The following is an 11,864-nucleotide window of genomic DNA, read 5'->3' on the forward strand; positions in this document are numbered from 1 at the left end:
GAGTTTTTAGTGTTCTCTTAAATTTTGGGCTCCAAATCAATGCCTTATTTGACTCATCCTTATCTCTGCTTTTGGTCATGGAGATAGGTCAGCAGCATAAGTGCCTGTCTGGCAAGTGCAAGGTCCTTAATTCAATCCCTGGTACCCAAAAAAAAAAAAAGATTTTCTAATCCCTGCTCTATCTACATTTTACGCACTCACCACATTAGCAGAGGTGAAGACTTGTTGCATATGTATTATACATTATATGTGATATGTTTTTACAATTTTTATTTATTTTTAATGTTGCTTTGAGTTCTTGGGCTGAAGTAACCCTACTGCTTCGGCCTCTTGAGGGGCTGAGTCTACAGGCACACCCCATCTCCCTGTATTTTTACATTGAAGTAAGATATACTTACTTCAATGTAAAATAAACAAATACAATATTGTGTATTGCTGACATTCCTAGTAGTACTGTAACACTTCTCTTTTCACCTTCAGGCAGCTAAGAAGTCTGTTTCATAACATCCCCTTCTCTTTTTCCTGCAGCTTCCCTAGCCAATCTCATTTTTTTTCCCCCCAGAAAGTGTTGCTAAATTAAAAGGTTAGGTATCTTTGTTGAGTCTTATCAGTTCCAGGAGACTGCCCACACAAAAACAACTTCAAACCGTCCGACTTGAGAAAAAAAAAACCCAACACACATCTTTTTCTAGAGGAAGCGCTATGACGTCGAGCCCCCTCCCTTCCTGCTACCGGAACGCTGTTCAACTATAGCTCGCTTTATCCATCGCCCGCACCACACTCTGCGCACGCGCGTGTGCGAGCCCGACCGCAACGCAGCGATTTCTGGTCCTCTCGGCACCCTTACGTGCGGAGCGGCCGGACGCAGGTTTGCGTGTCGTCGCCGTCTTCCAGGAAGTGGAAAGAGGAGGAGGCAAGGTAATTGCCCTCGTCCGTCCGGAGCCTTACGGGTTTCGGGAACTCTGAGGGCTGGGGGCTCATTGTCGCTCTGGATTGCGTGACTCAGTTTAATCCCCGGTTTTGCGAGGAGAAGCTGGTGTGCGCACGGACGTGTGTTTCTCTAGGGTTAGTGCAGTGTCTTGGATGCCTGCCTGTTCAGGAGGCTGTTTGCCATCTTTTTTTTTTTTTTTCTTTTTCTTATTTTTTTGGGGGGTGGGGTACCGGGATCAAACTCGGGACCTTGTCCTTGCCATGCATCTTTTTTTTTTTTTTTTTTTCCCCTGCCATCATTTTAAAGGAACTTCCCGCTTTCCCCTAGCTGGTTTTTAGAACTCTTTTTGGAGAAGTAGAAGGCTCTGCCACTCGCTGTGCATGTTGTCTTCATACCATTAACTTAAAGTGGGGGCCGGGGAGATAGCTCAGTAGAATAAGCACTTGCCTGGCAAGCGTAAGGGCCTGAGTTCAATCCCGGTTCCATCAAAAAAAAACAAACCAAAACAAGACTAAAAATTAAAATGAAACATACAGAAGGACCCTTAAATCACTTACCAGATTTTCTGTAACTTTAGGAGTGTTATTTTATGCCCCCACTGTGTTACTTGACCCACCTAGCTTTGAGGGTTAAATATCAGTGGCCCTGTTTTATAAGAAAGGAGTCCCGGAATGAGAGATTACATGATGACTTCGCCGAGGCTGCACAGATAACTTTTGGAGCTTTCAGAACTACAAGGTTTTGCTGTAATTCCATGGCCAGATCTTTGTTATATATAGATTTCTGTTCCTAGAACTGGTTTTTGAGTTTTTACTTATTTACTGGTTTTTTATTTACTATTTACTATTTTTTGAGACAAGGTCTCAAAGTGTCTAAGTGTCGCCCCAAAGTCTCATGCAGTCACTGGAGCAGCAGGGATTAGTTTATGATCCATTGCTAGGAATCGGGTGTGGGTACTACACCCTCCCTGGGGCAGATAGCCTGAATACAATATAAGGAAAGTTTTTGCTCCTCTCTTTTGGCTTTTGCTGTTTTACTGTGAATTGCTACCCTCTGCCATGTGCCACTTTGCCTTGGAGCCAGTGATTGTTGACTGAAACCTCCATTGTGAGCTAAATAAACTGTTCCTTCCTTAATTTTGGGTGTTGGGTATTTTATCCCAGCAACAAGAAAAAAGTAACTGAGACAATTACTCTTGCTATGTATTTGGGCTGGAACTGGGGTGATCCTCCTGTCTCGGCCTCTCCTGTGCTGGGATTACAGGTATGCCACCACACCCTAAGAACCGACCATGTTTAAGCAGATACTGTACTCAGTTTTCTATGACTGAGTTGACTTCAAGGCCAGTGCCACGGCAAATCTCGTGTCTCTCCATCACTCTGACTTATCAGTAAGCGTTGACTTTTACAGGTGTATCCTGTGCCTTGCCTGATTGGGAGCTCTGAGTCCAGTTCTGTTGTCTTCAGCTTAATCAGACAAACACAATGGAGGCTCCTCCAGTCACCATGATGCCCGTCACTGGGGGCACCATTAACATGATGGAGTACCTACTGCAGGGTAAGTGAACCAGAGGGCTTGGATTACTTGGTTTTTACTTTTCTGTTAAGCTTCCCTGGAGATCAGGGACTTACATGAAGGCAACCTGCAGTTTCTGGCACCCACCAAAAAATTATTTTAATTGGTACTTTTATTTATTTATTTATTTGGTACTGGACATTGAACTCAGGGCCTTGCAGATGCCAGGCAGGAGCTTGTGCCATTGAGCTGCATCCCTGGCCATTTAATTGGTACTTTTAAAGTTATGATTTCAATTTGCCATCATAAACATTTAACATTATTGTACATCAGATCTCTAGCACTTTTTCATTTTGCAAAAATGAAATTCTATACCCATTAAATTTTTGTGTGTGTACCAGGAATCTAACTTAGAACCTTGTAGTTGCTAGGCAAGTGCTGTGCAGCTGAGCTGTATACCCAGTTCTAGTATATATTAATACTCCTTCCTATTCCCATTGCTCAGCAGTTACCTTTCTACTTCGTTTTCCATTTTGACTATTTAAGTAGCTGATATGAGTGGAATAGCATAGTATTTGTCCTTTCCTATTTTATTTTACTTAGCACAATAACTTTGAACCGAGGTCCCCTGCCCCTGGCTGAGTTTGCCCAAGGTGGCGCTTTAGACAACTGAGCTGCTCCGCCGGCCCCCCAGCATAACAGCTTTGAGTTCATCCATATTACAGCATGTGACATCTCTTAAAAAGCTGCATAGCATTACACATACCTGTATATTACATATATGTGCCTCTCATTTTCTATATCCAATATCTGCTGGTAGATATTTGAGTTGCTTCTGCCTTCTGGCTATTGTGAATAGTGCTACAGTAAACATGAATGTGCAGATACCTCTTTGAGATTGTATTTTAAATATTTTCTCAGAAGTGGGACATACTAGATTATAACTTTTTTTTTAGTTTTTGAAAACATGGCCTTGCCTTGTAGCCCTCGCTGACCTCTCATGTGCTAGGCTGGCTTCAGAAGCACAATCCTTTGGGCTCAGTGTTGAAAGTGCCCGGATTATAGGCCTGTGCTGCCACATCCAGCTAATTCTGTTATTTATTTATTTATTTATTTATTTATTTATTTATTTTGCCATGCTGGGAATCAGACCCAGGGCCTCATGCATGTAAGGCAAGTGCTATACCCCTCAGTTGTCCCTATAGGGGATAGGCCCAACTGGACAGGGTGTCATTATGTGATTCCAAGCTGGCCTCATGCCCTTGGGCTGAAGTTATCATCCGTCTTCAGTTTCCCAAGAAGCTAGAATTACAGGCATATATGTCTGGGCTTTTATTTCTCGTTTTGGACATGCTTCAGTGTTGTTTTCCTTAAGAGCTACATGCTTACTTCATCTCTCTCTCTCTGTCTCTCTCTCTCTATCTCTCTGTCTCTGTTTTGTTTTATTTATTTTTATTTTTATTTTTTTTGTTTCTGTTTTTGTTTTAAAGACAGGATCTCACTATGTAGTGCTAGTTAACCTTGAACTTGCTTATGAAGCTGAGGCTGACCTCAAATTTATGAAAATCCTCCTGCCTCAGCCTCCTGAATTCTAGGATTGCAGGCACATGCCACCTCTCCTGGCTGCATGTTTCAACAACATGAGTTCTAGCTTCTCCACATCTTTACTAATGTTTGTAGATTTCTTTGTTCTGTTTATTTTTTCAGTGTTTTTTTATTTTTATTTTTATTTTTTGGTGCAGGGTGTCACTACACAGCTCAAATTCATAGTGATCCTCGTTTTCAGCCTCTCTAGTGCTGGGATTACAGGTGTGCACCACCACGCTGGACTCCATCGAGGGCTTAGTGCGCCTGGGGGCAGGCTGGCACAGCATGCAGTGATTTCTTTGTTTTGATAGCCATCCTAATATAGGAGAGATGTTATTATGGTTTTGATTTATATTTCTTTAGTTATTAGTAAAATAACATTCATATGCTTGTTGGCCATTTGTATATCTCCTTTGAAAAATTGTCTATTCATTTCTTTGCACACTTTTACATTGGCTTATTTGTAGGGGGTTTTTTGTTTGTTTGTTTGTTTGTTTGTCTTGTTTTTGTTTTAGTTGGGCTTTAGGAGTTACTTATATATATCCTGGATAGTAACCTGTGATTTCCCCCCCCCCGGAACTGGGGATTGAACTCAGACCCTTGCGCTTGCCAGGCAAGTGCTTATTCTACTGAGCCATCTCCCCGGCCTGGTAACTTATGATTTAAAAACATTTTTCTATTCTGTGGATTCCCTTTTCACTCTCTTGATTATTTCCTTTGAAACAGAAGTGTTTGAATTTGAGGGAGTCTCATTTGACTATTTTTTTCAGAGCAGCAGTTTTTAATCTTTTTTTTTTTTGTGGTACTTGGGACCTTGCGCATGCCAGGCAGGCGCTTATGCTGCTGAGCTGTCTCCTTGGCCCGCAGTTTTTAATCTTAATGAAGTGCAACTTACTAATTTTTTCATGGCTCAGGCCTTTGAGTAACATAGTCATTGCCAATGCTAAGATCATCTACAGTTGCCATTTGTCCCCTTTTATAGTTTGGGTTTGCGTTTAGTTCATGGCCTGTAAGTTTTGTGACAAGGGTATATCCCAAACCTTTTCAAAGGTGTTAGTGTTGCTGTTCCTTTCCTATGAGGCCTTATCCTAATCATCATCCTCCAGTTGGACGATCTACTCTTCTGGGTTTTTTCCACTGCAAAGGTCTTTTATCTATTCATGATGTCACACCATAGCATCATGTACAGTGTACTCTTTTATTTGAAGTTCCTTTTAGTCAGCATAATTATTCCAGTATGTATTCATATTGCTATGCATATCAGTAGTTGTTGCTCAATAGTATCGTACTGTAAAAACATGTAGGGTGTTTATCTGTTCTACTATGGTTGGGCACCTGGCCAGTGTCTAGTTTGGGGTTGCTGTGAAAAATTGCTGCTGTGAGCTATTTGTTTGTTTGGGTTTTTGTTTTGTTTTGTTTTGTTGTAAATAACCAAGAGTGGAACTGCTGAGTCATACAACTATTTTTTTAGTTAAATGTTGTGATTTCTGAGACAGAACTCAGATAATTTAAAAAATAACGATAATAATAGCTAATGATTTCCAGCTTTGGCTCTGTGTCAGATACTTTATATGTATTATCCACTTATTAATTTATTTTTGCTTTTGTGAGATAGGCACACTATGTAGTTCAGGCTGACTTCAAACTTACAGCTACCCTCCTGCCTCAGCCCTTTTGAGTTCTGAGGTTATGGGTGTGCCACCATGCCTGTTCTCATTACAGCTTGTAAGATGACACTTTCATTAGCATTCTAGATCAAGAAGGAGATGAAGTCACTTGCCCAGATGCGAAAACTTGAGGCCCAGGAGATCATAACAGTATGTTTAGTGAACGACTTTAGACTTTGTGACTTATAGAATGTATTCATTAAAATATGAATAACTACTTAGCATAGTTATTTGTGTCCGTGTGATACTAGGGATTAAACCCAGATCTTTTGTACTGAGCCATAGCCCATTTTTAATTTTAAGACAGGGTCTAGGGGCCAGGGAGATGGCTCAGTAGAATAAGCCCTTCCCTGGCAAGTGCAAGGGCCTGAGTTCAATTCCCAGTTCTGCAAAAAAAAAAAAAAGAAAGAAAAAGAAAAAGATAGGGTCTTGCTGAATTGCCAGACTCAGTTCAAATTTTGGATCCTCCTGCCTCAGCCTACCAGGGTACTGGGATTCCAGGTGTGGACCACCACTGAACAGCTACTTTTATTTCCTTGAATTTGCTGCACCCTTTCCTACCTCCTCAGTGTTTCCACACTTGACGAGCCCTCTGACCCAGTGCATCTCCTCGCTATCCCAGTAGTCCTCTCATTTTTACCCTGCATTTCTCCACCTAGCTGTCTTCCTCGTAGGCCTTCTCTGACTATTCCAACCTCTCATAGTGGTCCACCCTCCCTTCCCACCAGTTCTCTCATGTCCCCCTTTTATTTCTTGTGTTTCTACTTACTATATTTTGTTTCCTCCATTCAACTGTACTCTCCATAAGAACAGCGCCTCCTACTGCTCAGTGTCTGGCACTGCAGTCACTGTGTATGTGTTGCGAGAACCAACACTTACAAAGCACCTAAAATGAGCAGTGGGTGTGTGTACTGCGCCCTGAATGTAGGATACCATGGTGAGCTGCTCTCTGCTCCTGAGATCTGGTATCCCATGATTATGAGGCCCTGCTCCACTACTTTTCTTCCAGCTCATCTTGTTTTCATTTAAGTCTCACTGTCTGTTTCTGCCATAAAGTGACATTTGAGCAAACTTGGAGAAAGTGGTCAAGCACGCAAATGTACAGAGGAAGAACATCCTAAGTATAAGGGAAATGGGAAGGTTCACTCACAAGGAATATGTTGGTGTGTTCAGGCCACAGCAGCAAAGCACTTTGCCTGGAGAGAGTGACCAAGGGGAGAGTTGAAGGTGATGCTGGATGCTAAGGGGCCCCAGTAGACAATCAGAAAGACCATTTTTTCACAGTGACACCACTAGGGGAGTGTCATTTATATTTTCTCTGTTTGTTTTGGGGTACTGGAGATTGAATCCAGGTCCTCATGCTAGGCAAGCACTGTATCACTGAGATACAACCCCAGGCCCATGGCTTTGCTTTTTTTTTGGGGGGGGGTGGGAATTACTGGGGATTGAACCCTGAGCCCCATGTGTGCTAGGGATGCACTCTACCACAGAACTGTATCCCCAGCCCCATGCCTTACATCTTAAGCCACCTGGCTGTTTTGGAAAAGAAAAAAGACAGGTGTGGAAACAGAATATGCAGAGACCAGGACATGAAAGCAGCTTGGACTGTTTGCTGATCAGGGGAGATGGTTAAATTTGCTTTCATTTCAAAAGTATGGATTGAATGTATAGGATATGGGAGAAAGAAGGGACAAAATGATAATTCCATGATTTTTTTTTGCCTGGGCAACTGAAAGCAGAGAGTTGCCATTTACTCTGATGGGAAAATGTATAGGAGAAATAAGATTTGGGGAGGGAAAAATCAACAATAGTAAAGATATTAAGATGATATATGAGCTAGATATGCTAATACACACCTGTAATCCCAGCACTTTGGGAGGCTGAGACAGGAGTTTACAGATTCAAGCCTTGCTCTGTAACTCAGCAACTTAGCAAGACCTTGTCTCAGAATAAAAGAATAAGGGCTGGGGAGTTAGCTCAATAGAATAAGTGCTTGCCTGGCAAGTGAAAGGGCCTGAGATCAATCCCTGGTTCTGAAAAAAAAAAGAAAAAAGAAAAAGAAAAGAAAAGAATGGGCTAGTGATAAGGATGTTTGTTAGGCATCTAAGTGGGAAGGTTGAATAATAAGTTGGATGTGTGCGTCTGTAATTCATAAAATATAAATGGGGGCGCTGGTGAGATGGCTCAGTGGTCTAAAGCACCTACTTAGAACAAGCTTAGCAAAACACAGAGACCGAGGTTCAATCCCCCAGCACCACATGCCAGCCAGCCCCGCCCCCTGGTGGGCTGAGCTGCCCCACACACACAAATAAAAAAATTTAAAAATATGTATATATAAATTTGGGAGTCTTGGGGCATATAAAACAGTATTTAAAGCCATGGGATTATGACACTATTGAGAGAAGAAGAGGCTTAGTAGAAAAGAGCACCCAGAGTCAATCCTAGGATCCTCTATCACTTAGGGGAGATGAAGAAGACTGCGTGGTCCTTGAGTTCAGTGAAGACCTGAGAGGCTTGTGTGCCAGAGGCCCAACGGAGAGTAGATTTCAAAGGGGATATTATTTCCTGTAGCAGCTGTGTGAGATCCAGCCATGAGAATGAGTAAAATGAAGACTAAAATTGATTTCTTTTTTTTTTTTTTTGTTAATGTATGTGGCATACGGTCTCACTGTGCATCTTGGACTCGTAGTGATCCTCCTGTTTTCAGTGCTGGGATTACAAGTGTGTGCCATCACACCTGGTTTTAGTGGCCAGCTCAGGGCTAGTCCCATGAGCCCAAATGACAGGGCATGCGGTACCAGGGATTGAACCTAGGTCTTTGCACTTGCCAGGTAGGTGCTTAGACTGCTGAGCTATCTATCTCCTCAGCCTATTTATTTATTTTTTGAGATAGGGTCTCACTGTAGTCAGGCTGGCCTTGAACTCACAGTGATCCTCCTGCCTCCTATGATTATAGGTGTGCACTACCAAGCCTGGCTCTTTTTTTGATGAATGGAAGTTTTATTTGGTGGAATTTTATTATTATTATTATTTTTTTTTTTTTTTGCAAAACCGGGGACTGAACTCAGGCCCTTGTGCTTGCCAGGCAGGCATCTTGCCACTGGGCTATCTTCCCAGCTCAAAAGAAGATAATTGTGGCTGGGAGTGTAGCTAAGTGATAGAGCATGTGCTTAGCTTGGGTGAGGCTTTGGGTTCAGTCTCCAGCACCAGGCAGACACACGGAAACAGAGAAGAGAGGAGCCAGGGATGTAGTTCAATGTAAAGGCTCTAGGCCTAGTCTCCCATACTGCGAAGGAGAGAGAAGAAAAGAAGGAAAAATAAATGATAATTGTTAAAATAAATGATAACAGGGGCTGGTGAGATGGCTCAGTGGTCTAAAGCACCTACTTAGAACAAGCTTAGCAAAGCACAGGGACCGCGGTTCAATCCCCCAGCACCACATGCCAGCCAGCCCCGCCCCCTGGTGGGCTGAGCTGGCCACACACACACACATACACACACATAAATAAATTAAAAAAAAATAAAACAAATGATAACAGTACAAAACAGTACTGTTACTATTATATTTCTGATAGCTACTTCTGACTGAGACCTAGCGATTAACCTTACTAGAGAAATGTTAAAGCCTCTAGTGCCAGGTAAGAAAATATAAAAAATTGAAAGTAACTTATAATATTATACAATAGCTCAGCAGTGTAGCTTCTCTAAAATCTCATGTGTTGGTCTTCTGTTTGACAAAATACTGCCCTGAACTGCTTTGGGTTTTTAATCTTGCTAGTTCCATGAGCCCAAATGACAGGTGGGACTCAGCAGTGCTTCTCTCTCCCCAGGGAGTGTCTTGGATCACAGTTTGGAAAGCCTCATCCACCGGCTTCGTGGTCTGTGTGACAACATGGAACCTGAGACTTTCCTTGACCACGAGATAGTGTTCCTCCTTAAGGGCCAGCAGGCCAGCCCATTTGTCCTCAGGGCCCGGCGCTCTATGGACAGGACGGGAGCACCCTGGCATCTGCGCTACCTGGGACAGCCAGAAATGGGAGACAAGAACCGCCATGCACTGGTGCGAAACTGTGTGGACATTGCCACGTCTGAGAACCTCACTGACTTCTTGATGGAAATGGGCTTCCGCATGGACCATGAGTTTGTCACCAAGGGACACCTGTTCCGTAAGGGCATCATGAAGATCACGGTGTACAAGATTTTCCGTATCCTTGTGCCAGGAAACACAGACAGCACTGAGGCCTTGTCACTCTCCTATCTGGTGGAATTAAGTGTTGTTGCCCCAGCCGGGCAGGACATGGTCTCTGATGATATGAGGAACTTTGCTGAGCAGTTGAAACCTCTGGTTCACCTAGAGAAAATAGACCCCAAAAGGCTCATGTGACATCTGGGTCTGTCCATCTGTCCTCACCTATTAGAAAAAAGATGATGTTGGTGTCCCATTTCATCGCTGCCAGGCAGGCATTATGCCTTCAGGAAGAAGGGTGGTGAGTTTGTAGTTGGTTCTGTGCAGGGTTTTCATCATGTGGTAGTTTCACTTTTGTGGTGGCCTTTTTTTTGTTCTTGTTGTTTGTTTTTTGTTTTTATATTGAGCGCCTGTGGCATGCTCTTTTTTTTTTTTGTGGTGGCCTTTGTGTGTGCGTGTGTGTGTGTGCGCGCGTGTGTGCGGATGTGCCCTACTGGAGACGAAAGGCATGGCCTTCATACTGAGCTACACACTCAGTAGTGTTTTGTTTTTGAGAGAGGATCTCTCTCTGTATAGTTCAGGCTGACCTTGAACTCACTATGTAATTCACGCTGATCGGTAACTAGGTGATCTTCCTGCCTCAGCCTCTTGAGTGTTGGAATTACAGGTGTGTGTCACCATGCCTGGTACCCACTCTTTTAAAAATTTTTTATTTAAAAAAATAAAAAATTTTGCTTAGTCAGTAAATTGCCTAGGCTGGAACTGAACTTGGGATTCTGGTGCCTCACCATTCCTGATAGCTGAAAGTACAGGTGTGTACTGCCATTCTGGCTCAAAGGCCTGGCAACCTTTTAAAGTATCAGAATAACAAGAAAAATCAAGCCAGTCCTTCTGTGTAAGGATGAAAAACTGGAATAAAGTAAGTTTAAAAAAATTTTTGTGTGTGTTAGAATAAATAACTTTTGGAAAGAAGTCTTGTTTCACTATTTGTGTGTAAGGCAGTGATGGTGACTGTATTAGAGCTTTGAATACCAGAAATAACCTACTGCAGTGTGTGTGCCTTAGGTTTAAACCTACTGGTATAAGGTGTATAGGATTGTGTTAGATAGTAATAAAGTCTGGAAAAGAAGTGTCTGTAATTCTGATTCTTACTCTTAACTCTACAAATTTAGGGTAGATTCAGTACCAATTGTAGCAAAAAAAAAAAAAAGAGTTCTTGCTTCTGTTCTTTTTTAGGTAGAGTCTCACTTTGTAGCTCAGGCTGATCTCAAGCTCACTGTGTAACTCAGGCTAGCCTGAAACGCATGGTGATCCTCCTCCCTCAGCCTCCCAAGTGCTGGGATTATAGGCTGCACATGCCTGGCTTCCCTTGTTTATTTTATTTGTTTTTTAATAGAAAAAGTATAACACCATTTTGTAAACAATCACACTGTACATTTTTTATTAAACAGTAAAATTTTTTCCTGTGGATTTGTAATAAACTATGTAAAAATCAGTGAGTTAACACAATAGAGAAGATGAACAGGGTGAAGAAGTTTTGAAAGTGTCAAATTATAGCACTTGATGCAAAGATAACAGTACCATAAACATTTACATGCTATAATACATTATAATTTAAATAGTAGAACATTTACAAAAAAACATTTTTTTAAGGGCCGGGGAGATGACTCAGTGGAATAAGTGCTTCCCTGGCAAGTGCAAGGGCCTGAGTTCAATCCCCGGTTCCACCAAAAAAAAAAAAAGAGAGAAAAAATTTTTTATTATAAACCCATCAATTACTTAGAAGAATAAAAATTGGAAAATGTTGCACCTGAGGTAAAAATTTAAAAGTAAATAAAATGATCATTTATAAGAATCAAAAAGTTGGGGCCAACAAGATAGCTCAGCCGTCTAAAGTGCCTGCTTAGGCAAGCTTAGGCGGGCTCGGGGGACCACAGTTTGATCCCCAGCACCATATGCTGTGCCAGCCCTGCCCCCC

The 11,864-nt window shown here is 42.2% G+C and overlaps 1 protein-coding gene across 3 annotated transcripts; it reads left to right on the forward strand.

The window, feature by feature from the left end:
- Positions 1-840: 840 nt before the first annotated feature.
- On the forward strand, positions 841-10,433 carry Med18 (mediator complex subunit 18). 3 transcript variants are annotated; one of them, XM_004642886.2, is made up of 3 exons: positions 841-918; positions 2,342-2,488; positions 9,531-10,433. In XM_004642886.2, exons 2-3 carry the CDS (start codon positions 2,416-2,418, stop codon positions 10,082-10,084), a joined length of 627 nt encoding a protein of 208 aa, XP_004642943.1. In that variant the 5' UTR covers positions 841-918; positions 2,342-2,415; the 3' UTR covers positions 10,085-10,433. The 3 variants fall into 3 exon arrangements, with proteins under 3 accessions (XP_004642943.1, XP_023558814.1, XP_023558815.1); XM_023703046.1 differs by lacking the exon at positions 841-918 and adding an exon at positions 925-1,065; XM_023703047.1 differs by lacking the exon at positions 841-918 and adding an exon at positions 2,151-2,194.
- The last annotated feature ends 1,431 nt before the right edge of the window (positions 10,434-11,864 follow it).

Source organism: Octodon degus, unplaced genomic scaffold (genome assembly GCF_000260255.1).
Source record: "Octodon degus isolate 3935 unplaced genomic scaffold, OctDeg1.0 scaffold00163, whole genome shotgun sequence".
NCBI lineage: Eukaryota > Metazoa > Chordata > Mammalia > Rodentia > Octodontidae > Octodon > Octodon degus.

Coding starts and splice junctions, on each gene's coding strand:
- Med18 (XM_004642886.2), top strand. CDS start 2,416: ATGGAGGCTCCTCCAGTCACCATGATGCCCGTCACTGGGGGCACCATT. Junction 2,489..9,530: donor GATGGAGTACCTACTGCAGG/GTAAGTGAACCA, acceptor CTCTCTCCCCAG/GGAGTGTCTTGGATCACAGT.